At 40.6% G+C, this 27,727-nt stretch overlaps 1 protein-coding gene across 1 annotated transcript; it reads left to right on the top strand.

Moving 5' to 3' along the window:
- Nucleotides 1-6,367: 6,367 nt before the first annotated feature.
- map1b (microtubule-associated protein 1B) lies at nt 6,368-27,149 on the top strand. Its single transcript, XM_023423983.2, has 7 exons — nt 6,368-6,806; nt 9,052-9,153; nt 17,193-17,275; nt 18,154-18,294; nt 18,667-23,851; nt 23,954-24,192; nt 24,819-27,149. Exons 1-7 carry the CDS (start codon nt 6,623-6,625, stop codon nt 24,972-24,974), a joined length of 6,090 nt encoding a protein of 2,029 aa, XP_023279751.1. The 5' UTR covers nt 6,368-6,622; the 3' UTR covers nt 24,975-27,149.
- The last annotated feature ends 578 nt before the right edge of the window (nt 27,150-27,727 follow it).

A 27,727-nucleotide genomic window follows, 5' to 3' on the forward strand; every position in this document is an offset into this window, starting at 1 on the left:
CGTTTCTGTCTCTCTCAGTCAATTGTATGTCCAGACAACCACGCACTCTCTCTCTCTCACAGATACACACACACACACACACACACACACACACACACACACACACACACACACACACACACACACACACACACACACACACACACACACACACAAACTGGAGTGACACATTGGTGTTGTCAGCTCAGCAGGGTGCCAACTGGCCCAGAGAAATGCCACAGAGATACCAGGCAGGGAGGAGTGAGGGACTCCTCATGGATGGAGTGCAGTCTGTGCACCTGTGTGATAATATTTTGTCCTTGTTCTTGTTTCAAGACCTACATTCATAATTTTACAGCACAAACTGTAGAAAATCCGTTTTTTTTTCAGTTTCATTTTATCTTTTCAGAACACATTTACATGTTACATTTGTATTTCACAGAATTTTGCAGTGCAAGTACCAGTGTCTGTTTTCAGATTATAATTCACAGCCCCCCGCACCACATAAAGATCGACTGTTAAACAGAGGAACATGGATGTAGTGGAGGAGTCCATGTCAGTGGTAAGATACTGTTACTAAAGTAACGGTAGTACCACACTGTAGAAATACTCCATTACAAGTAAAAGTCCTGTATTAAAAATCTCAAGAAAAAGAACAGGATTATTTTCAGCAAAATACACTTTATCAAAAGCAGAAATACACATTCTACAGGAGAATGTCTTCTGTCAGAATTATATCATATTATTTAATAAATTATTTTATATTTAATCATCTTAATTTGCATTGTAACTATAGCTGAGTAGAATAACCAGTCAATTCACAATCGATCCAAGTATAAACTTAATTTCCTTCACTAAATAACAAAGAATTCACTTATTCATTAATGTGATATCTGTAATATAAAGAAGAATTGTGTACCGACCTTTCTCAAGGTGAACAGTTTTACTTGTCAAACACATGGCGTCTGTTGGCTGTGGCATGGCTGGTGGATGCTGGCCATCACATGGCTGACTGGTACACCTGAATAAAATTTTATTTCACCTGCTATGCTAAAGCTCTACAGTGATCTGTAGCAATTAAAGTGTATGACATATTTAATTTTGTAATTAATATAAAACTTAATTCTATAATAACCGTTATGCATATATGTGCTATTATGGACATAATGTGCCAACAGAGAAAAGATGTTTTACCCACAAGCCCCCCCTCACTCCTGAGCAGCACCATGGCAATAAGGTCTTAATTGTGGCCCCATGCCAAGTCAGGGCAGATGGTTGTCTCCGTGCCAACAAATAATGAACACAAACCCTTTCATATAACATGTTATTATGTTGCTTTACAGGTAGTTGACATAAATCTATTTGATTTAGGGATATCTTATATTCACAGCGAGAGTGAACAATACAAATATGCTAAAATAATGAGAATGTTTTAAAGACCGAAGATAGAATAAAATCATAAAACACTAAAACAACAGGAAGCATACAAATAATGAAATTTAAAATGAAGGAATGAATTAAAAATGAGTTTTTGGAAGTGAGGGGCATGAACTGAAAGGGCTCAGTGACCCCGAGTAACAAAGTGAGGGGTTGGAACTACCAGGAGACCCCTGCCTGACGATGTCAAGGTTGCACTGCTGTTCACGAGGCATTAACAATTCAAGTAGGTGCTTGACTGTGCAAACCTTTAAAACCTAGTAACAAAATCTTCAAATCAATTCTAAAACTAATGCTATCTGATTCCCCTGACTTTGCTCTTTTTGATGAGCGAGCTATTAACTGATGATACAGGCCGGAGCAAAGAGAATTACAGCAGTCAAAATGAGAGGAAATAAAAGCATGGACTACTGTCTCAAGACCTGTAAAAATAATTTAATATTATTAACTGTCCTCAGCTGACTGAAGCACAAGCAACAGTGGAAAGGTTTGTTGTCTTTCCTCACTGATTATGGGAATATTCCATACAGTCGCAGTCTTTACATTGTTTAATTCACTGTGATATAAATGAGACTACAGTGGGTGAGTCTACAATGGAAATCTTTTTTCTATATACAGGTATATATACTTTATATATATATGTCAAAAAAAAAGGAGAAAATAATGCTGCAGTCAGTCACAGTTCTTGCTGTCCCTACAAGGATATGTCTGTGGCCTCCATAATCCTGACATTTCTGAGGCTGTCAACAAATGCTCACCTTCTGGGTGTATGCATGTAGCCGCCACATGTACAATGCAACCCCTTAATGCAGAGGTATGAATCCAGTCTTGAAGACAGATTTGTAGTGCCACCATATTTGAGAGTTGTGTATAATCAGCATTGACATGAAAATGAATGCTATGTTTATGAAATTACTGAAAATTAAAGAGGACCTAAAATTGACCCTTGGGGGATGCCACAGGTGAGGCAGACAGACGTGAACCTCTGTCATAAAAGGTAGAAGAAAAACCAATCAAGCCAATCAAACCTATCTATCTATCCTCAATGCAAACCTGCTATTAAACTGTTGATTTAAATTCACTGTCAAATGTTGAACTCAAATCAAGCAGCATCAAAACAGAACAATAACCAGGGTCATCAGGAAGCAGTAAATCATTGATCACTTTGATGAGTGTGGGTTTCAATGCTATGAAAGGAGTAAACGCCACAGAAAGTAGTAGAAAAATCTACTGCAATATAACAACACACTTTGGTAAGTGTTCATATAATTTTGTCTAAAAGAATACTGTTGTCTGTATTTGTATATTTACATTTCTTTCCCCTTTGTTTCTTTACTGAATAAATCCCTTTGGCTTCCAGTCTCAGTCAGTGCATTATACAGTGTGTCAATTCTTTGTTGTTTTTTTATAGGTGACCTGAGGCATCCCAGGATTTGATGTTTTGTAAAACCCAGAAGGGTTTAAGGTTTTTGAATTATTAAAATCCTTCCATGTTCATTTTTGAACTGCCTGTCTACACACACACACAGACACATATGTGTCCAAACAAAATCCTTGCAGTCCTATCCATCAATCCTCAAAAATAAAACACACACACACACACACACACACACACACACACACACACACACACACACACACACACACACACATAGACACATACATGTCCATCTCATCCTTCTCTGAGTCTCTGAGACTTTTGGTTGCAGCCTGTTGTATTTTTAATGTCTTCCTTCTTTCCCAGCTGTGTATGATGAATGTTTGATACGACCTCCCATGGCCTTAGGAGAATATGACCGAGCCCAGCCCACCAGGCCACAAAGGCCCTGAAATATTCACATCGAGGAGCTGCTGAGTGGACCCCTGTTCCTGATAGCCTTTTTAAGTTAATAACCCACCTGCAGTGACCCCATCCATGAGCGTGAATCACATCAATGAGGCTTGCCAGAGGGAACTCCAGCACTAAAGTCAGGATGGTGTGTGTGTGTGTGTGTGTGTGTGTGTGTGTGTGTGTGTGTGTGTGCACGCGCATGCACATGTCCTTTTGTATCTATGAATCTTGTTCTGTCTCTGTCAAGGTTGTTCTTGCAGCAGTCGGACACAGCTCTCAAGTCTGTCTGCTTTCACTCAGGGAAAAGTTTCAGCTGCTAGATTATTTTCCTATTCTCCTTTTGTCCTATCTTTTTTGTCACAGGAGGCAGATACAAAAGTTTTACTTAGATAATAAAACAATAAAAAATTTAAGTAGACAAAGTCCAAAGGGTTGGGCTGAGGCAAGGCGGAAGTTGCAGGGTCTGATATGACAGCAGAATCAAAACATTAGAAACAACTGGACTGAATGAATGAAAGGATGAACGAGCAGACTGAAACTCAAACCCCAGTCACTTTAATATTCATATCATAAGAAAGAATGGCAAAATATTCACTGCCAACTATATTTAACATCTACACATACTAAACACACTCTATTTTCTTTGTAATAAAAATATGACAGACTGCAATCCTGTGATCTGTGTTCCTTTCATTTCCTATTCATTTGTAGTTGCCCATCCTTAACTACCCCCCCCCACCACCACCACCACCACCCGACTCCTCTTATCTGTTATTTATTTCGTATAGAAAATAGCTTCTTGTTTGATGGAGGCTTTTTCACAATCAAAGAGGGTTTTTTTTTAATGAATCTCTCAAATGTCCCTTTTAGACTGTGAGAGACCAACCTGAGTCGGATCAAAGATGGATACTGTGATCAGACATTCATATTTACATCCATTATTTCTATTTGTGAATGACACTGGTAATGTTAAAAGCCAAACACTTAATGCACTTGCGGGTAAATGAAAGCCAGAAACATCATGTGGGGACTATGCCTGGGACCATTTTGTGTGTGAGTGTATGACACTTGACAGAGGTATGACTACAGGAAAACTGAGGATGACAAAGTTCACAAGATTTACTATTGCAATGTTCTGAATTCCTCTTAAACTAAAAACAAATAAAATTAGATTAGATTAAATAAAGCTTTATATTTGGGCCTGTGGGTTTAAGGGGTTGACCATGAACTATACATCTTCGGTTCAAGTTCAGCCGAAATCATTCCCTAACATGGATATATAATATATGGCTGCAAGTCATTGTCATGGTTACAATAAGAAACATAGTTAAGCTTATGGGACAGTCATGGTACTTTGTCGTGGTTACAATAATAAAGTTAAGGTTGCTGACTGATCACGGATAAAAGAGACAATAATAACTATCAGTTTCCTGTGTGAATATCATGTATTTGCTGAACTTCCTCCTTTGCTCCCGTCATAATTACTACAGCAACTACAATTCGCCTAGCAATGAAACGTAACTGAAAGTTGTTGAACTATGGGCTCCTTAGGGGATAGTCTCAATTTCCTAATGCAACTTAATAGCATCTATAATGAGACCCTCCCTACACCCACCTCTTTTAGCAACGATATCGTTATTTCTTAAACCGATAACAAGTAAAATAAATTAATTTTAGATTGCGCTTTAGCTCTGATGCAGCCGCCTGTGTGTAATTTGCTGTTTCCACTCTGTGATCTGGAGCAATGCCCCGCCCACTGCACCATCTGATTGGTTACACGTCACGAGTTATAGCCTATCACGCTGAAGGCTGTTGTGTACACAGACGACCGTAGACTAGAGCAGCTGCGGTGAATGAGCAGAGCAGTTTGTCGAAGGTAAGAAAGCAGACATCAGTGAAGATGTAATAAACTTCACAATCCTCTTTACTGAAGTTACAACAACACCACACTCTGATTAACTAGTTCATCCGTTGATCCAAGACACACCGAGCAAGAGAGAGAGAGAGAAGCTATGGCTAACTGCTAAGCTAAAAATAACTAGCATGTGAATAGGATGTAAACAACTACTGAATTAGTGAAAATCGCCAAAAGGAGCATAGAGCTGTGAGAGCTGGAGCTGAACTAGTGTGAGTTTAAATGTACAGCAGTAAGGCATCCTTCATGAAGTTTATAATTTTAATTTTATTAAAATTGTTTTAGACAGTTGTTCAACTGTATGATCATTTTTGAGGAATTATTTTGTATATGGGAACAGCAGCAGACCAGAGAGGTAGAGGAGGCTGATGAGGAAACAGATGCATCTTTAGGGTTTTAGGTGAGGTTTTAAAATGGTAGTGTGATTAAATATACACTATTATGAATTAATTGTAGGCTAAATTCTGTAACTTACATTTAACGTAACCAAAGTCCACCTATATTGATGTTAATTTGTAAGTTATTATAACATGATAATCTCCTAAAGTTTCAGTCTTTGATTAGATACTGCATAGTTTTATTTATATATAAATACATTGCTGAATGTAAATTCAGATCTTATATGTTAATAAACCATTTTGTTGACAGCATTAAAAAGTCCTCTTTGTTTTGAAAGGGTGAGACCAAACCTACACCCTTGGTTGAAGTATATGTGAATGTAAATACAAAAAAATAAGTTACTATTCACTGGTTTCACATGCAAAATTAATCCATAAAAGTCATGCTTAAACTAAATTAACTGTCTCTCATCTGCTTTACTCCTTAAATCCTGTTCAGAGCCCCAAGCCTTGAGTTTCTGTTTCAGTCTTTGAGATGAAAACAAGAAACTGAGTAACCTGCATTAAAATCCAATTACGAAGCTTTCCATGAACATGTCCCACTCAGCTACAGCCCGCTTAACATCTTTAACACAGAATCAAGAACTAAGCTTTTTAAATCAAGACAAGATTTTTGAAGTGGGTGAAGTAGTTTTTAAAAACAGCTTGTACAGCAGCAATTAGTTGTGAATGAGCAGTATCTTCACATAAAAGCTGTTGCTGTCTGACTATAGCACAACGACTCATTTGTATTTGTAACAAGTAACTGATGAATATGTAGCTACAGTACAAAGCATCAAATCTCAGTGACTTCCGGAGGCGTTTGATTCGTTGCGGATGACATCAGCTGCGGAGTGAGTTTGCGAAAAAAAAAAAAAACACCCCGGCGCCCTCTTCTCTCCCCGGTTACTGAATATGACACAATGTCTGCTGATATAAAAAGCTAGGGCCACTCCTATCGAGGCTCCACTTGTATGTCTGGAGACCACTCCGGAGCTCTGCAACGAATAAAGGGAGGAGGCTGCTGTTGGATCCTGCCTGCTGTACACAGGGAGAGAGACAGAGAGAGACCGAGAGGAGAGGATGGCCACCCTCGTAGAATCTGCGGAAATGGAGACTTTAGGCGGCCAAAGCAACACCGGGGCATCTCCGACATCCTCCAGCCCCGCGCAGCACTTCAACGACAGCAAATTTTACCTGCTGGTGGTGATCGGGGAGATCATTACGGAGGATCACCTGAAGTGTGCCATTGCGGACATAGAGAAAGGTAAGATGGAGCTTTAGGAGGGGGGGGGTTGGGGTGTGAGTGTAGGCCACCGAGGACTGAACTTAACATCTTCGTAACAACTTGACCAGATGTATATCTTAGAAGTTCGTTGCATAGCTTTACAAGCCAATGCAGGCTGTTGATGCACCTGTTTGTCTGCTCAACTTTGCGCATGATTACGATTACGCAGATTTACGCATATTAATGAGCAATTAACAATTTTTGAACCTTTTTCATTGGCTAACTATCATAATTAGAAGAGATGTTGTTCATTATAGGACTGTTGAACAGCCCCTCCCAGTAACATGACCGTCAGCTGTCGCCAAATAGTCACACATCTTTTCACCCACAGGTGCCTTCCCTGTCACCCACCCACTTCCTTTAGGAGCAGTGAAGCTAATTATGAATGTTTTTTTTCTGTAGTTTTAATACAACTAGGCCAAATTGTTGTCGTCCACACACACACACACACACACACACACACACACACGTGTTCCAGGTCCTCTAATAAAGCTGACAACAATGATTCAGCATTGATTTCGGACTATGCGTCAACAATGCATCATATCGCATTTCTTTGGCTCCAGTGCAGCTGCGTTTTTCTCCCGCAGCACCTCTGCCAGGCTTTATTCAGGTGCGTCAGGCTTTTGTTTCAGGAGAGCGGAGGGTCCCACGCATTCATTCACGGCCACGAAGAGACAATAAGGTTATAGGTTTCTCACTGCTTGTGTTGTCGTGGGAGAAATTTAGTCACCAATGACAAGGCGGAACAAATACGCGCTCGGTGTTTGAGATTGTAATGATCATGATAACGGAACAATAACAGATACAGCCCCCGTCCATCCCGTGGGAACACGTCTCCATCATCATCATCATCATCCTGCATCCAGCTCTCTCATCCTACACCGGCTGGTGGGCGTGGCTCGGTCCGCACTGCGGTCCCTACGGAAAGCCACAAGGACCGATTTTCAAAGTGAGCAGGGCGTTTTTAGAAATGCTACAGCTGCTGTAGTGGCCTGCCTCCCTGGCTTGGATGCTCTGTTTGTGTGTGTGTGTGTGTGTGTGTGTGTTTGTGCGCGCGTGTGTGTATGTGTGTGTGTGTGAGAGAGAGAAAATAGGGGTGATGAGAATATGGCGCAGTTACAGTGTGGGTGTAAAATCAAATGAGTGTTTTTAAATATAGGCAGAAGGAATAAAGCTTAATTTTGCTTCACTCATAAAAACAAGCTTGAATAATGTGTGACACTTTGTTAAAGGTTAAAAATGCTTCTGTAGACGACAGACATATTGTTTATTTTTGTGTATCACTTCATTTGAGAATCGTCCACTATCTAGAGTCAGAGGCAACCTGTTAGAGCCACAGTCCACTTTATTTTCTTATTTCATTAACATTGTGGTTATTGTTTGGGCCCTATAACTGAGTCTAATGCTGAGGTTCAAAGTTTATTCTAGTCTCACCACAAGGTCCATTTAGTGGCTGTTCTGTTCTGTTCATGGCTTGAAAGTTGGGAATGAAAGCGTGTTCTATATTGTATACAAATTTTGTTTTGATTTTCTATTTTTGTTCATCAAATCTGTTTTGTATTATGATGTGTTATTATGCACGTGACACAATTGTCGTTCCTTCAGTGGCTTATTGATTGGACAAAGAAAAACAACATTTTATCATTGTCACCACTGTTAATCATTAGTGCCACACCCTTTGTTTCATGTTAACTATAGCAATACCCTGTTGAGTTGTGTGAAATAAAATCACCTTTCATGTCCAGTTTACCTCAGAGAACAACACTTAATTCTCTGTTTAGAGTTGTTTTCTCTCTGTTCCCACTTGATGTCATCACCTAACTTCGCAGAAGCCTTCATTAGGCCTCCAGTCTGTGTAATCAGGGAGAGAGGGTGATGCCACCATGACTCAGCTCAGTGGAGGCTACCAGTGCGTCTAGCCCATGGCAAAACACAAAAAGCACTATAGATATTTCCTATTATAGATTTTTTTCGCATGCCAAACCAGTAACAAGTCTATATGGAGGTAAAGGATCAGTGAAATTGATGTGTGGGTGAGGATGAGACTTTTCACATTTGTTAGACCTGTTGCCAGGTTCTCTGTGCAATGTCTACTGTGTGTATTGATTCATTTCCAGACAGCAGAGCTAACATGTTTTTCTTCACTGGTGTCTTCCTTCCTTTTTCTTCCTTTTTTAAAAAAATTTTCTTGTTGATTTTTGTGTGTTTGTTTACCTTGCAGGGATCCGCTCATGGGACACCAACCTTATTGACTGCAACCTGGACCAGGAACTCAAGCTGTTTGTCTCCAGACACTCAGCTCGTTTCTCTGCAGACGTCAGAGGTAAACTGGAAATAAAACACATTGCCTAAATAAGTTTCTAATAGCTTCAGTTGCATCCGAAACAGAACCTGAGAAACACTCTCTCCCAGTGATGGAAGAGGTATGCAGATCATTTACTTACTGTAAGTAAATTAAAACTGCAGCAGTGTAAAAATACTAGTCATGCATCCAAAATCTTACTTAAGTACAGTATTAATAACCACCGAAAGTACGCTAACCAGCTAGCCCCAGCCCATCTCGTCACTTTCTGGCGTATTATAGCCTCTTTTCTTGTAAATGCAATAATGGCACAAGCTCCTGTCGAGCAACAATCACCACCACCTGCTCCCGGCAAGAAACCACGTTTGTCGCCAGAGAAAAGTGACAAATAGCCCCTTTTAAAGTAACTTGATAAGAGGGAGTAGTGATTGATTGTCATTTTAAAAGCTGTGTATGTTTTATATGAAAAATAATTAGCAAAGTAAGCAAAGTAACCAGTGTCAGGAAAATGTCGTGGAGTAGAAGTATAAAGTAGCAGCAAACGGTAATTGTACTTTACTCAAGTAAATGTACTTAGTTACATTCCAGCGCTGCACTTCTCAGCAGCGTACACACTGTCATTTCACCGTCAGCTATAACTTCCCTGCAGTCTACTAAGCAGAGGGGTTTTATTACTTACCCCTCGATACACCCTCTCAGCATTTTGTTGCTCCTGCTTTTATTCCTGTATCGTTTGCAAGGTGAGGGAGTGGCTCCATAAAGGGGGAACAGATCCAGGGTGTCAGGACATGTGGTCTGTCAGTGGGCAGTATGGCCTTGACAGTCAGCAGCGGTGAAAGCTTCTGCTTGGCTCTGCTCCATATTGGATATGACCAGCAGGGCTTCATACTTCACAATAGATTGATGCGGCTGACATTTGGTGCTGCAGAGTAAATCAGCTAATTCATTTTAATCCAATAATATCCCTGTATCAAAATCTCATAATTGGCCTTACAGACATGAAATACTCTTTAGAGGGAGTTAAAACATTGTGATTTATCTGTGATAGCATTCAAAGGGACTCCAAATCCCCAATCCCTTTCATCCCACCTTGTTTGTGCCAATTTCCCATCCTCCATTATTCTCTCCCGTTCTTCCTCCTGTGTGCTGTTGCCTTGCAACCCACTACGAGATGCGCAGTTGATTTGGGAGTAATTAGCAGAGTAGAATCCCCAGTGGCAAGTGTCTGTCCGTGAAAATAAAGGAGGGAGGGGAACAGAGAGCGTGAGGGGATCAGAGAGGGTGAGGGGATCAGGGAGGGTGAGGGGAAAAGAAAGGATGAGGGAAAAGCAAACAAGGGAGGGAGCAACGATGATGGGGTAGGACAGAGGAAAGCATACAGTAGGTTATGAGGAAAAAATCGGGCGTAGATGGATGAGTGTTAAATAAAAAGCTGCAACATAGAGGAGAGAAAGAAATGCAGAAATAATGAAGACTAAGAGTCGATGCTGAATAACAATAAAACTCTCATATTTTCTCTTATAGTCATGCCTCAGGCTTTTTCCGAGTCTCCCTCTCAAGGGAAGGATTTTCATTGTCTTTTGAACTTTTAATACTTGAACGGCTTTATGGAAGTCTTCCTGCAAAACTAGAATATTTTCTTTGACAGTGTCGGCCTTTGATGTTCACAAAGGACAGTTACCTTGCACTGAGTCAGGATTGGTTCTGTACTATACATAAAAAATGCTGAATTATCTGTATATCACAGTGTGAAACACAAAATTAACAATTATTTACTTTTTTGCCAAGGGTTAGATAAGAAGACTGATACGGCCCTCATTTATGAACCTTAAATACGACGCTACAGCCAGCAGACAGTTAGCTTATCTTATTTTAGCTTAGTTTAGCTTAGCGAAGTGTAAACACCGGGAACAGGGAGAAACGGCTAGCCCGGTTCTGTCCAAAGGTAAAATACCTACCACCTGCCAGCACCTCTAAAGCTAAGTAACATTTGTGTTTAATACAGACAGAATACAGAAATAGAACTTGTACAAATGTGTACAAATCATATGTTGTTGTTATAGGCTGGAATAATAATAATAAGTAATAATAAAAGTCCTGTCAGAAATTTCAGGAATTCACTGCTCCCAGTGGAGAGGTAAGTAGATTTTGTTAACGCTTGATCCAGGCTAGCTGTGTCCCTCTGTTTTCAGCTTTTATGCTAAGCTAACAAGCTGCTGGTATCAATCTTCTCATCTAACTAAGAAAAAGCATATTTCCCAAAATGTGAAACTGTTCACACAAAATGTCAGTCAAACAATAACAGTGTTTTCCAGGATAAAGGTGGTGGATTAGCTGATCTGCTGACTTCATGTGAGGTATAATTTCAATTTTAGCTCAATAGAATTATATTTGTATGATGAGGTTAGGGCTCAGTGCTTACAGGAAAACACAAACCAGCGGGTGGTACTGCGGTGGAGGTGGACGAATGCAATTATCTGTCTGCTTGATAGATGACTTCCCATCCATCACACTATGATAGTACAGAGGAAGCCTGGATCCCACAGTGAGGAGGAGGAGGAGGAGAAGGGAGCAAAAAAAGGGGCCAGACAGGAGACCCCCAGTGTGTCCCTGATGGACATAGGTATCATATGTCCATCAGCGACACACTGTCTGCTTACACATAGATTTCCCAGCACTTTACATTCAGCGCTGACAGCACTGAAGCCTAAGAGGCAACTGGAGAGTTAAAAGGTGGTTTCTGAACCACAAAACCATTCAAGGCTCTCACTTATGAGATTGTTGAAGACAACACTGCAGCTTAAGATCAATAGTAATTAAGAATTGTGTTGTCTTTTGTGAATACATTTGTCAGAGATAAAGATCATCCTGATTCTCAACATGTTTCACAAATAAATGATGTCGATGACTGTAAATCAGCAGATTGATTGATCAGTCACGCATCAATCAAGCTGCATTTCCTCCTCGTATTCATAGCTGAAGGAATTGAGAAAGAAACAGACTGTAGGAAGACATTATCCTGTAGTGATTATTGCCCATCGTGTTGTCATTCAAAAGGAGTTTAAAGCCAAATGTTATTGATCGGCATCAATACTACGACACAGGTGATTGACTGTTCTGTGAGTCAGCAGACCTAATAGCAGTGCCAGTGCTCCATTATCTCCATGCCCAGACATGTTACGTATGCTAGTTCGCTTTTTAATCCAGTTGTGTGGGGACACGTGAGCGACTGACATTGAAAACTGTGCTCAGGGGGCCCCCATCTTTGCTGCTGAAAGTCACCGGGGTCAATTATTCTGTTGTGGTGGAAAAGGAAATGACAGGAAGGAGAAAGGTGCTGACACACACAAGGGGATCCACCTGAGGAGATAAAATTATAATCCTTATGTGTAAGGGATTTTCTTTCGTGCAAAAGGAAGGAGGTGCTGCATTTAGTTGTTCCACTGATCTATTTTTGGCGCGGTGCCAACCACATTGATGTTCCCCTGTGTGGTTCAGTCTGTGGCAGACAGCCTATACCAGTCTTGCACTTTCTATTCAGCCAGAAGGAGAATGCTCAGTGATGCATGTCACATTACCTCGCATCCCACTGAGACAGAGCTGCACTGGGCATTAAGGATTTTTATATCGATCAAGGTAATTGTCAGGGTCAAGCAAGCTCCAGTGCACAATCTGTCATCTTTTTTGACAAGTTAGCTTAGACACACAGCAATTTGTCAGGGTGATGGTGGTGGTGATGGTGGCTTCTTTGTGCTTCACCAGACCTTAATGTGTAAGGACCGGGCTGTATTTTCAGTTTCATCACATAAAAGGCCAGTAAGCAGGGCGTTACCCGCCGAAAGACACAAAGAAAAACAAGATCCTTTTCTATTACATTAGCAGTTACAAATATGGCTTGTGTACAGTGCCACAAGCAGGAAGAACAATAGACGTTCATGATTGATTCTTGTCTCATTTCACAGACCACTGAAAACTGTTTCCTCAGTCACATGTTCTCACAGGAGTTCTGGTCATCAGTTTAAGACTGCTGCCTCTTGAGAACAAAGCTCAGTGAGGCTGGTTTTCTCCCAGAGTCAACTGGGATTTTGACGATGCTGGTGTTAGACCGACACAAATTTCTGCTAAAACACTACAACTAATAAAGGGCACATGCAAAGGGAGCAGGCTGTTGTGAAGACCTATTGAAAATGTATCAAAAATCAATTCAAGGGCTGATAATTCAGTCTTATGACTTTATCAGGTAGAACACTTCTGGACTCTTTCAACCATCAATGCAAAGAAAGTTCACCTTAATTAGATTTTACAGTATTTTTTTCTTTAAATCAAAATGCTCAACAATCATGACACTGTCATTTCAGTCTAGAATAAGACCAAGAGTCTACAACCACGCTAGTGGCTTTTTGGCATTGTGCTAACAATTATATTGTTTACATACTGATGTTTAGCAGATATATATTTGCCATGTTCACCAATGTGTTAGCATGCGAAGATTTCCTAATTAGCACAAATAATTTACAGCTGAGGCCTATGGGAATGTCATTAGTTCTGCAGGTATTTGGGAAAAAAAGTATTGGGCTAGCTAAAATTTTGAACCGAATAGCTCTATAGAGGAAAAGTTGCTCCTGAGGGGAACATGAATTTCTGTACCAAATTTCATGGCAATCCATTCAAAGGGTGTTGAGATATTTCACTCGAAGTCATGGACTAAAGAGGAAAGGTCGGGGTGTTGCCGAAAACATTAGAATTGATCGTCGTTGAATAATGAATGCCTGTACAAACCTTTTTGGCAATCCATCAGGTAGATGTCAAGGTATTTCTCAAGGTTAGGCAAAACCTTCCCCTGCTGGTGGCAAGGTCAGAGGATGAAGGATGAAAAGGGCTTCATCCTCTGGGGATCATGAATGTCTTAACAGTTTCATAGCAGTCCATTCAATAGATGCAGTAAACCAAAAGCCAGGGGATTGCCAAAGTCATAAGGATTCGTCCTCTGGAACATGTCAGATTTTCAGTTTGCTCTGGAAACAAATGAAAGTATATCATTATTAGCCTTTAGTTTTTTTTTAGCTTATGTGTATTTATTTAATAGGAAAACAAGTAGACTCAGGCTAAACTGCTTTTAAACATAGAAATAAAAACATAAAATTTCGCGAACGTATACTTTAGGCAATAACTTGATTTGTCGGTGTGAGCTAAAAAATGTCAGCCACCACTTCATTACCTCAGGTGCCTGTTACATCTACAAGCGGTTCCTTAATATTTTAATCCAGTCACATTCACGTGTATGTTTGTGATATCTTGTTAAATTATGTGAATTAAACTTCAGAGTAATAAAAAACAGAGAAAAACAAACAAAAGATATTGAATTTATATGAAAGCTCAAAATTAAAGTCACACTAGGAATATTTTCCCTCCAGACAACTGACTCCATAAAACAAATGGATTGCAAATGGAAACTGCAATAGGGTTGGTAAGTGCCTGGGAAATAACTAAACCCAGAGTCATTATTTCTACCTTCACTGAATTCCCCAGATTATTAGAGACTAATAATCGTGTATCGTATGGAAGGAACTTCACTATTAACAGTGAATGAAAGAGTTTTCCATATGGAGTGACAGCCCTTTGGGAGGGAGTAGCAGTGTTAATGGATATGTGCTCCATGATGAGAATCCGCTATATGAAATATGTATGGAGGAGTCGGCCCAGCAGCCAGAAAACTGCTGCAGTATCATGTCTCTAGGGACGAGGCACACTCTGCCTTCAATAGTGTGTTTCTGAATTTGAAGCTTATATTCCAACACCTCACTGCCCTCTCAACATCACCGGGAACATATTCTCGTTTGTCTTATTGTCAGCATTGCTTTTGCTTCTTACCAGAGGAAATTGATCCACATTAACAAAATAAAAGCTGCCTTTTGTCAGTTGTCTTCTGAACAATTCATTGATTGTGTATTTAAAAAGAAATGAGATAACAAGGAGAAAAAACAAAGATCACAATCCATCTTTGTTTCTTCTCCTGGGGCTGAGTGAGTGAAGCCTGATGTGTTAGGGTGAATAATGATGCCAGGGATACCCTGTGTGTGGCTGGTCAGCTGGGCAAGAGGATAACCCCCTAATACACACAGAAAAACACACACTGTGGGATCAAAGCCATTATCATAATCAATCGTCCAAAGCCAGGAATGATTGATTATAAGCCTGTCACACTTCACTGTTCGCTTTCTGTGTATCACCTCTGTGTTATGAAGGAAAATGTTACTCAGCAACAGAGTAAACCACGTTTAGTCCACATTATACAGAAACTGAAAAAATATTGGGTCTGTATTGTTTGTCATCTCGCGGCAACTCAGTCAGAGAAGTCAAGTAGAAGGGGTAACGAATGATTAATTAGTTTATCATCTGAAAATGAATCTGCAACAATTGTAAAAAATAATTTTGAAATAATTTCAGTTTTAAGCAAAGCTTGTGAAAAATGTTCTGTTTTTCTTACAGTAAATTGGATATTTTTAGGCTTGAACTGTTGGTCAGACATTTTTTACTATTTGTAACATAATTGGTTAGAATTGGTCTGGTTGCACAGATCACAACTTTATTGTTTTGGTTCACTGTCACCGCTCTCATCAGCAGGCAGCTGTTCTTGCACAAAAGCTCTGATGAACCTGATAAACTGTACGCTATCTGCTCTGAACCAAACAGTAGACAGACACAGTTAGCGACTAGGTGAAGAGAGCGTTTTGCAGCTAAAGAGCCACATATTTCCCTCAGGAGTTGGTAGAGACCAAAACAGAACCATAAAGACAGCGAATATTGGTCTTACATTTGTCAGGTGGCCAGAAACAAGACTCAGCTGCATGTAGATGCTGCACCATATCTGCTGGATGCATAAACAAGCAACAGCTAACACATTCACTACAGCAAGTTATAATAATGTACAGCAAAGTTGTGATTTCTGGGATGTGTTCTTTAATAAATTTACAATGAGCTCACAAAGGAAACATATTGCTGTTGTTTGATTACACTACAAAAAATCGTATTACCCCAAATCCGGTGCCGTGGAGTTGCTAGACGACGTTTTAGAACAAAGGATGATGGAGGAGCAATTTAATCCTGAACAGCTTTTACTGCAGTGCAGCGGGAATCAGGGTATAAGGGGAAATCTCTAGAGATTTCATCCATCTTAGTGATAAAGAGCTCTACTCTACAGAGACCATTAACATTTACACAGCCATATTGGAACTGCCAGATCGTCCGTGTTTGATAAATTAGTTGATAAATTTGTCGAGTCCTGCCCCTCATAGGGGCCAGAGGAGTAGAGATTTATTTAAAGGACTTTGTGTAATCAGAGTTAATTTCATTATAGTGGAGGCTTAAAATTGTTGAAAGTCAGCATAATGATTTTTGATTTTCTCTGTGCTTTTTGTGGTTGAACTTCAATACAAAATAAAGGACAACAGTTTGTCCTAACTGACCAGAAAAGACTCAAATCTTATACATCTCTATGCATTATGTTTGCAGAGAGAGACCTGTTGTGGTTTTATGTTTACAAGCATATTTTGACAAATTTTCTCTAGTTAATATGGACCACGTGTATAACTGTCGATTATTTTAGAGTGTTTAGTCTATAAAATCTCACAAAGTACTGATTACTGCCCCTCACACTTCCCTGATCCCCAAGATGATGATGATAACTTAAATGTCTTTTTGTCCAAAACATTAAAATATTCAATTCGCTGTCCCATAAAATAAAGTAAAGCAGCAAATCCTTATACTAAGTAATTGTAATTGAGGTACTTTTGGCATTTTTGTGAGAAAAATAACATAAATATTTAAAAATTCTTGAAATAGTTGTTGATTAATTTTCTGCTGATAAACTAATTGATTAATCAACTAATCCTTTTAACTCTAAGAAGCACCTTTAATTTCTTGAGAGAAATACCATATCAACAATATAAGATACAGACATGAAATACAACACTTTGCCTTGTTATGACAGAATTATGTGAGTACAATCTTTTTTCTTTTTTTTTTAATAATTTGTAACTATTTTCTATTTTTTTCCGCAGGGCAGAGAATTCTTCACCATAAAAGTAATGTCCTGGAGACAGTGGTACTTATCAACCCTTCAGATGAAGCAGTCAGTACTGAGGTAAAATGAGCTATAATTGACAATCTATCATTTTGTTATAACCTCTTCTTCATTCTTTGTGTAACTTGGTATTTCATCTTCTATTCTCCTATTAAATGGATTCACAAATTGTATTTATAAAACAATTACAGCTTGAAAAGGACTATTATTCAGCCTTGACTGTCCACCATTTGTGGCCAATTATCCACTCTGGTAATATGCACTGCAGTTTGTTGCTGTTGGTTGGAATTTAAAAATAGGAGCAATCAGAACCTCAAGGGAAAAGACTAATGTCTCCTTCTCAGCCAGAATCTTACCCTTTGTTATTGCAGTAAAGCTTTTGAACATTTTGATGGGATGACAGAAATAGGGGGGTCAGGAGCACGGATGACACAAGATTTTCTCCAGTGTCACCGCTCCTTTTCAGTGTTGCCTCCACCCCCTGGCCATGTCTGCAGTCAAACTGTGCATTAATAATATCTCACAGCACAGCAGGATTGACCTGGCCAGCCGCCCAGAACAGCTGATGTTGCTGAAGTAGAAAAAAAAAAGACCAATGGAGAGACAGAGAGGCAGAAAGATAGAGGGATGACAGGAAACTTAGTAAAGGGGACAGCAAGAGAACACGTCAGCCAATTAGCTAATAGATTTGGGTAACATGAAACTGGTTATATTTCAAATACACTAAATCATTAAACTGATTGCTGCAGTAATGCTTTGTATTGCCTGTCTCTATACCCAGTAATATTATTATTGCATAGTATTCCTTCTCTTCTCTTGCAGTAAATAAATGACTAGTTTCTTTTTTTTTCCAAGGATCATCATTTCTTTCACTTTTCATCCATCTGCTTTTAACGCTATCATAGAAAACAATATTGTTTTCCTCTTTAAATTTCCAGGTTCGTTTGATGATCTCAGACACTGCCAGGCACAAGCTGCTGGTTCTCTCAGGGCAATGCTCTGAAAACACTGGGGAGCTGATTCTTCAGTCTGGATCCTTCTCGTTCTTCAATTTCATAGACATATTCACCGACCAAGAGGTGAGCAAATACGAGGAATATTTTGTAAGTACATGAGTGACCTATAACGTTGTAATATTAGTCTTTCCAAAGTTAAGATGCACATTTTCTTGTCATTAAAAAATAAAAAAAGCCTTGAGATTTTGCAATTTAGCTGTCTCACATCATAGATGAAAATATTCTATATTTTGGTTTGTACCTTTTTATAGCAATTTGACTAAATTCAAAAATGCATGGTAGTGATTCTCCCAAAAAGCAACCATTCTAGTATAACATAATAGACTAATAAGTATATACACATACTGAAGCTGTGATTGCAGAGCATTATTTATTTCATTTGACTGATTCCAGTATGTTAAAAATTAAAAGTCATTACATTTTTCTCATGCCTAGATTGGTGAATTGCTCAGCACCATTCACCCAGCAAATAAAGCCAACCTTACACTCTTCTGCCCTGAACAAGGCGACTGGAAAAACTCCAACCTGGACAAACACAACCTGCAGGACTTCATTAACATGAAACTAAACTCAACTCTCATTCTCCCTGAAATGGAGGGCCTCTCAGAGTTCACAGAGTATTTATCTGAATCAGTAGAGATCCCATCTCCTTTTGACATGTTAGAGCCACCAACCTCTGGTGGATTCCTCAAACTCTCCAAACCGTGCTGTTATATTTTCCCTGGTGGTCGCGGTGACTCTGCTCTTTTTGCCGTGAATGGCTTCAACATGCTCATTAACGGCGGCTCGGACAGGAGGTCATGCTTCTGGAAGCTGGTGAGGCATCTGGACCGGGTTGACTCCATCCTCCTGACCCACATCGGTGACGACAACCTGCCAGGCATCAATAGCATGCTGCAGAGGAAGATCGCAGAGCTTGAGGAGGAACAGTCACAGGGTTCGACGGCTAACAGTGACTGGGTGAAGAACATGATTTCTCCAGATATTGGCGTTGTGTTTGTGAATCTTCCTGAAAACCTGGATAACCCTGAACCTAATTACAGAGTGCGAAAGAATGTTGAGGAGGCAGCATTCACTCAGCAGTTCCTCACCAAGCTAAATCTGAGGATGGAGCCTTTGCAAAGGCCCGTGGGAAACACAATAGAACCGATCATACTTTTTCAGAAAATGGGCGTCGGGAAGCTTGAGATGTATGTGCTCAATCCATCAAAGAACAGCAAAGAGATGCAGCACTTTATGAAGCAGTGGACAGGTAGTGAAAAAGACACCACATCCATTCTGCTGCCAAATGGAAAAGAATCTGAGTTCCCTGTATCTTACCTGACTTCTATCTCTTCGCTCATTGTGTGGCATCCTGCAAATCCCTCTGATAAGGTTGTGCGCGTTCTCTTTCCAGGAAATGCAACCCAGCATCATATCTTTGAAGGTTTAGAAAAACTAAAGCACTTGGACTTCTTGAAGCTGCCAGTTGTCACTCAAAAAGCACTGTCTTCTAATATGCCATCAACACCAACACTAAAGCAAGCTAAGATGAAACACAGAACAGACAGCAGAGAGAGTCTAAAGTCTACCCCAAAGCCATCACCAAGCAAGAGCATAAGGAAGGAATCAAAGGAGGAAGCTCCAGAAAAGGCAAAGACAGATGCAGAATCTACTCATGAAAAAACACAAAAGACAGAGAAAAAAGAAAAGGTCCTGCTGAAAAAGGCAAAGGCACCTGAGAAAGAGTCGAAAGCAAAGTCAGAGCAAACTGAAACTCCAGAGAAAAAGAAGTCTGAAATAAAGCCCAAAGCTGAAAAGGAAAGGATTATGAAGAGGGAGACCAAAATGTCTATGGAAAAGAAAAGGGAGATTAAGAAAGAGGTAACAAAGAAAGATGACATACACAAACAAGAAAGTAAAAAAGATGAAAAAGTAAAGAAAGAGGAGCCAAAGAAAGTTATAAAAAGGGACATCAGAAGAGACTCACCCATGAAGGAGAAGAAGGAAGATAAGAAAGAGCTAAAGAGAGATGTCAAAAAGCCCTCTAAAGACATAAAAAAGGCCACTGAAGAAAGGAGTCTAGCACCAAAACCAAAGCCCCTGAAAAAAGACGATGCCTCAAAGAAAGATGCAGGAACACCATCAAAGTTAAAAGAGAAAGGTAAGCCAAAGGTTACAAAGAAAGAAACAAAGGTGGATAGTGGCAAACTTGCAGCTAGTGTTGCTGCTGCTGTTGTAGATGATCCAGAAGCAGAAAGAGCTCTGATGTCTTCACCAGAGGATCTCACCAAAGACTTTGAGGAGCTCAAAGCTGAAGAGCTGGTGGAGGATGATGCGACGGTGCAACAAAATCAGGAAGAGGCTGTGATGATCCACAGTGAGGAAATAATGCAGACCAAAGAGTCACCTGAGGCATTAGAGTCAGTGGACGAGGGTATAACCACAACAGAGGCTGAAGGAGACAGTGGAATGACCCCTGATGAACAAGTTCTTAAGGGAAAACTCAATGGAAGTGTAATTGAGAAGTTTGAAGATGAGGGTACTGTAATGGAGGAGGCATCAGAGGGAGGAGATTATGAAGAGAAGGGAGAGACGGAGGAAGTTTATGAACCACAGAGAATGGAATCAGATAAAGACAAGCTTACTCCAAGTGAAGATGAACACCTAGACAGACATGATGAAATCAAACCAGAGGACAGTGTTGAAGTCGTAGACAATGTAACCAATAAAAATGTAGAAGATCAGCTCAGAAGTGAAAGGCAAACAGAGAAACAGAGTCTGTTTGTGTCAGCCTCACCCAAAGTGTCCTCACCTGTTTCTCCAGCTGCATCTATCCATGACGAAATGCTCCCTGTTGGCTTTGAGACCTCCACAGCCTCTGACGATGAGAACCGAGATGAAGCCCCTGAAGATTACACTGTCACCTCTGGCTACACTCAGTCGACGATGGAGATCTCCAGTGTGCCTACTCCCATGGATGAGATGTTGACTCCAAGGGACATTATGAGTGACGAAATCACCAATGATGAGACTGAATCTCCTCCACAAGATGGCGACAGGTTTGAGACATCAGCAGCTGGGGAGTATGATAGGAAGAAGCTTTCTCCACTTCAGGATATGCCAGTATCGGATCATTCGCAGAGTGAAGCCACAGAAGGCCAGGACTACACCCACTCCGCTTCCACCATATCTCCACCTTCATCACTAGAAGAAGATAAATTCTGTAAGGACTTTCCACCTTCAGGGAAAGCTGAAGGGTTTGACACAGCTCAAGAGTCTTCTGAGAAGTACAGTGCAGACTCAGCTATACTCAGTTTAACCTCCACGACGTCACCTCTTATTCGTTCTCCCTCAGTGGATCGCAAGGATATGTTTGATTCTCCATCAATTTTTGCAGCTCCAATAGAACTGTCCACTACACTGGCAGGGTCCACCAGAGAAAGAGCGGATTCTTCCATCAGCCCAGATGACAAGACACTGGAAGGAGCTAACTCCCCTCAGTCCTCTGGTCACACACCTTACTATCAGTCACCAGTAGATGAAAAAGCAGCAAGTCTACCACCTGCATCAGAAGACAAAGAACAGGGTCCACTAATTGTGGAGGTCACAAGTGATAAAGAGGATTCCTCCAACAGAGTTACCCCGGAGCCTGATGAGCCAGAACAAGAAAGGAGTTCCCCTGTAGACAGGGTAATGTCTCCTCCAAAAAGCCCACCTCCAGCTGAAGCTGATTCGCCAACAGTCCCCAAGTCCCCCTTTGATATAGATCAGAAGAAATCTGGAGAATACAGCCAGTCAGTCTTGTCGTCAGCGCCAATGACCAAACTTGAATCAGACACCAATCCTTTCACAGCTTTCAAAGAAGAGAGTAAAATGTCCATTTCAGAGGGTACCACATCAGACAAGTCAGGAACCCCTCTGGAGGAAGTGGTAGCAGAAGACACATTTTCACATTTAGCTTCAGCATCCACTGCCTCCTTGGCCACCAGCTCTTTGCCAGAGCCAACCACTGACTCTCCTTCCCTACATGCTGAGGTAGGCTCTCCTCACTCAACTGAAGTGGATGACTCGCTGTCTGTCTCTGTGGTTCAGACCCCGACCACCTTCCATGAGGCCGAGGGATCTCCATCCAAGGAAGATAGCCCCAGGCCCATGTCTATCTCCCCAGACATCTCACCAAAGTCAAAAAGCAGAATACAGATGCAGGACACAAAATCCCCAGAGCACTCTACCATGTCAATAGAGTTTGGCCAGGAGTCCCCTGACCACTCCTTAGCCCTGGACTTTAGTAAGCAGTCTCCAGAGCACCCATCTGTGGGAGGCAGCTCACGTGCTACGGAGAATGGCCCAACTGAGGTTGACTACAGCCCCTCAGATGGAACAGATGTAAGACCATCTGGAGAGCCTGGATCCACAGTGGAGAAGCCTTTGCTTTTTGAAGAGACTGATTCAGCCCGTGCCACTTCTGCAACCCCATCAGATACATCCCAGTCCACACCCTCTGTTACAACCCCATGCCAAATGACAGACATTCCACATGTGGCTGAGCAGTCAGAAAAGTCTCCAGTCACCCCTAAGGCATCCTCTCTCACCCACTCTCCACATTCCAGTGAGCCATCCCCAGTGCTAGGAAGTCCCCCGGGTAAAGACAGCACCAGCCCAATTTCGCCATCTGCAGAGAGCATTTCTAATAAATTTGACACACAGCAGAAATACGACAAGTCACCCTCACCTCCCAAAGCTGCTTCCCCATCATCTTCTTTTGCCTTCACAAAAGAGGAGAAACCTTCCCCACCAAAGGAGACTAATCCCTTTAAATGTGTGGATTCTACATTAGAGGCAAAATCCCCTGTGAGCCCCAAAATTCCCTCCCCATCATATCTACCTCTCTCCTCTGATCTGTATAATTGCAATTCTGCCTGTGGCTCAAGGGACCCAGAATCAACAAAGAGGAGCCCCTCTGCTCCATCTAAGACAGATGTTGACCTCTGCTTAGTCACTTCATGTGAGTACCGTCACCCCAAGACAGAACTTTCGCCATCTTTCATCAACCCTAACCCTCTAGAGTACTTCATTAATGAAGAGAATGCCTTGGGTGAAGAGAAACCTCTGGCCAAGTCAGGAGGAGGACCCCCACCTCCAGGAGGTAAGCTTCCCACCAAGCAATGTGAGGAGACCCCACCCACATCCATCAGTGAGTCTGCCCCCTCGCAGACAGATTCAGATGTTCCACCAGGAACAGAGGAGTGCCCCTCCATTACAGCAGATGCTAACATTGACTCTGAGGACGACTCTGAGACCTTGCCCACTGACAGAACCCTGACCTACAGGCATCCAGATCCTCCTCCAGTGGCTTTCAGGGACTCTGCTCCACCCTCAGGCCACCACGATGTCTGCATGGTGGACCCAGAAGCCCTCAAGGCTGAGGAAAACCTCCACAATGCTAACACAGATGGAGGAGAAAAGGCCAAGAAGAAAAAACTCTCCAAAAAGTCATCATCACCAGCCAGGAAGACAGGTCTATCAAAAGTCAAGGACACAAAGACTGCCTCTCCAAAGAAGAGTGTTGGAGAGGGGAAAGATGCCAAAAATGCAACAAATACAACAGCGTCCAGAGGTGTGAAAAGTGCCACATCAGGTAAGTACAATGTACTCATTGTCATCACATATATATCATTTTATTACTCTATATATTTTTGTGAACTTCTCTGAAAAAAATGTATATTTTTGCCTCTTTCAGGTACTGGCAGTGGAAAGGCATCAGGTGGGGCATCTGTGCCCAACTGTCCTCCCATGTACATGGATTTGGTTTACATCCCCAATCACTGCAGTGCCAAGAATGTGGATGCTGAGTTCTTTAAGCGGGTGCGCTCCTCTTACTATGTGGTCAGTGGCAATGATCAGACAGCTCAGGAGCCCAGTAGGGTTGTCCTTGATGCTCTGCTGGAAGGAAAGGCCCAGTGGGGAAACAATATGCAGGTATGTTTCGAGCATTAATATTGCAGCTATACAACATGAAATAATGTGACACTGTAAATGTACACAGAGCTCCATATGCATTTGGATCTTTGGCCACCAGGGTTATTTGTTTTGCTTAACATGAAGAAAGTGAAGTGACAATTTTAAGCTTCATTTTGAGATTTTTAGTCCTTTTTGTTAATGCTTTAATTATATTATAAATTAATATCTTAATTTGCATGTGGCCAAAAGGGTTTGGATGTATAAAGGTTATATTCAATAGATTAATTAGTTATATCTACATACCTCATACCAGCCTCAAATTATGTTACTATTATCAATCTAACAGACCTTCATAAATAACTTTCAGTGCTTCAATTTCTGTTAAAACCCTGCAAGTAATAGGCCAACTACCAAGCCCTGCATGCAAACATCAAACACGTAAGGTCATTTATCAGTCAAATCTTCACAGCTAAAAAGGTCATGTTCATTTATTTATATTCAAGATGCCACTGCCATTTAATGTGATGTGATTTAACATTATATGCCACGTAACCTGATCGTGATGTATAAGGGAAAAAGAAGCAGAAAGATCATTTTTGGTTGAGTGCTTGAGTTCAGAAAACCTCCCTCCTCTTTAATGTCAGGTCACTCTGATTCCAACCCATGACACTGATGTGATGCGGGAGTGGTACCAGGAGACCCACGACAAGCAGCAGGAGCTGAACATCATGGTCCTAGCCAGCAGCAGCACTGTCGTCATGCAGGACGAGTCCTTCCCGGCTTGTAAGATAGAGATGTAGGCCAGTTCTGCAAGAGATCTGTGAATCTGGAGGCCTAGTGACTGATAATGAGATGGATCATTATTTGTAGAGGAAAACAAATCCATGTAGCATAAAACCTAAGCAGACACTTAAACACTTACATACTATAATGATACTAAACCCTAAATAATGAATGTCTGCAATGAGGACTGACACTAACAGAAGGACAGTGTATTCTTTATAAAGTAAATACATCGTTGACATCCTTATGGTGTTATCTGATTTTTAGGCATAAATGAATTGTAGTAGGAGGAAATTAGAAACCAGCCTAGCTATGATTGTCCAACTATACCAACTCTAGCACAGCTCAAGTAATGATGTGGAACGAAACATCCCTGCCTATGGTATATTCTTAAGCAATGGCTGTTATCCACACCAAAGGATAAACAATATGTTTTCTGTTATTGCCTTAGGGAGTCAAAATGAATGTATAAGAACTGGTGCAACTAGCAGAAGAGTAGGCAAACTCTACACACCGGAGGGAATCCATAAAAGGACTGTTAAATGGTTACATAGTTGAATGATGGTAAATATAAATGAACTTGAAGGGATACTCAACACTGATTAGCATTAATATGATGTCTGACTTCATATTCATCACCGGCGAGACAGAGTGCCCCTACCATTGTGAAACTGTTTCATATGTTTTTTAGTTGGCTGGGTTTTATTTGATTTAAAGTGGGTGTTTTTCTTCTTTTGTCTGGTTTATGTTGCTGCTGATGTATGAAAATTAATTTATTATGTTAAATTATTGAACGTGATTGGTCAGATCGCCTTTTACACTGTGCAACAAAAAGTTGCCTCAGAACTCTCTCCCCTTGCCTTTGTCACATCTGTAAAATCGTATCATTTTCCACAATGTTACTGCTTGTTAGAGGCCTGCCTTTTATTTCTGTTTTATTTACAGATTTTAAGTTCTTTCAGAAAGAGAAATCTTAGATCTTATTTCTATTACCTGTTTTTTATGTAATCATTGAGCTATGGGGGGAGCTAGCCTTTTCCCAATGTAAAGCTGGTGAAGCAGGATATTTTCATAAACCTTAAAATGTCTTGTTTTTCTAAAGCATTGTACTATAATTATAAATAGCTTCATGGCTGATGGAATGGTTGAAAGACGTGCATGAGTTATGATATATTAGGATTTTTTTTTCTTCTTTTCATGGGGATTTTGCTCAGACTTGCATTAGTAACAACAGGGCTATATCAGCTAAATAAATACATGTGAGGAGCATTTTATGATTTCTGCAAGTTGTGCCATGACATTGTATATTACAGTAACTCAAGCAGTCGCCTATGGCACTGTCTAACTGTAAAACTGATTTTCAGGTTGATGTGAGCATTTAGGGGAGGATGAAAACTTCTTGTGACATTAAGAGTTTCTCCTCGTTAGCCAGGATGAAAAGGAAGCAGCTTCCATGAGAGGCAAAGCCTTGAGAGGGGCAGCACACAGAGATGAGAGTGAGAGTGACTCGTGTGTTTTAGATGAAAGTATGTAAAACAAAAACTAGACACTTTAAACACAAACATGACACATACCAAACTAACAGTACAGAGGCCATAGACTATCTTTGACGGGCCAGCCTCTGAAGAAATATTTAACAAATCGATGCACGATGATTACAGACTTTGCTACTTTGGGTTATAAAATCAACTCACCAAACTCACCAGATGTTTCTGAAATTATGTCAGGTGTTCATGATACCACTATACACCACTTCTCCTGCAGGGGAACCTCAAACCAACAACATGACCATACTGTCAAGCAACAGCAAACCTACAAATTCTGAAGTGACATTTCTCTTGACCTGACATTTCTCTTTTCTCTGTCTTCTTTCTCTACACTTCCTCTATTCTCTCTCTCTCTGTCTAGTTATCTCTGCCTTTTTCTCCTCATCTTTCTCTTGGGAGGACTTTAATAATGTTTGTCTGCAGCTGTGTGGTATATTTGTCTTGTGATCATGCATCCTCTCTGCCCTTTTTCCCAAACTCATATATAACCTATAGCAATTAGTTTCAAGTGAGTATTCCTTAGTGCTTTCTGATGTTTGTGTGCAATATTTCCTCTATCCATATGGCGAATCTGAAGTAAGAGGAACTACTACTTAAGAACAAACATTCAAAAACAACCACAATAAAATCTGTTGTGAAAAATAAGGATTTGTGTCTGTCTTTTCTAAACTATTTATAGAGCCAAGTTGTGTTATTATATACTATATTATAAAGGCAGTGTGCTATTTCTCACAAGGTTATATTTAGACATAGTCATATTGAGGAAAATACCATTATTTTTACAAGCTAACAGATAGCGAGATAGAGATGTTTCAGTCTGTACTTAATTGTTTGACTAACTGACCTGACTGACATTGCCATCTATAGATCCACACTGTCAGCGTTTAATAGACTCAACGTTTCTCTTCTTGTCTCATCTATCCGTTGAGTAGTATTATTGTGAACTATACTATACACAGTACAAACATTATATGGCCTGTGTGTGCTAATTACAAACAGACATCCCAAACTGGGTACAAATAAAATCGGCAGTGGCTGCCAAGTTAATGTCATATGCTCACAGATGATTGGCTGTAAGTTATAATGTGGCCAAGGAAGGAAGTTGTTTTTTTTTACGAGTGTCCCTGAGAGCCAGACAGGATAGACAGGGTTTGCACAGGGTCTAGGTTTGCACATAGAGACATGGTGTGGACAGAGACGATGAAAAGTACTGAAAAATCAAA

The sequence above is a fragment of the Seriola lalandi genome, unplaced genomic scaffold, assembly GCF_002814215.2.
Source record: "Seriola lalandi dorsalis isolate HSWRI2012SDOR001 ecotype SW California unplaced genomic scaffold, Sedor1 jcf7180002054695, whole genome shotgun sequence".
NCBI lineage: Eukaryota > Metazoa > Chordata > Actinopteri > Carangiformes > Carangidae > Seriola > Seriola lalandi.

Bases quoted from the DNA above. Each gene is read 5' to 3' on its own strand.
- map1b (XM_023423983.2), top strand. From the start codon at position 6,623: ATGGCCACCCTCGTAGAATCTGCGGAAATGGAGACTTTAGGCGGCCAA. The intron at 17,276-18,153 runs GTAAAATGAGCT...TTAAATTTCCAG, and splicing joins ATGAAGCAGTCAGTACTGAG to GTTCGTTTGATGATCTCAGA. The intron at 18,295-18,666 runs GTGAGCAAATAC...TCTCATGCCTAG, and splicing joins ACATATTCACCGACCAAGAG to ATTGGTGAATTGCTCAGCAC.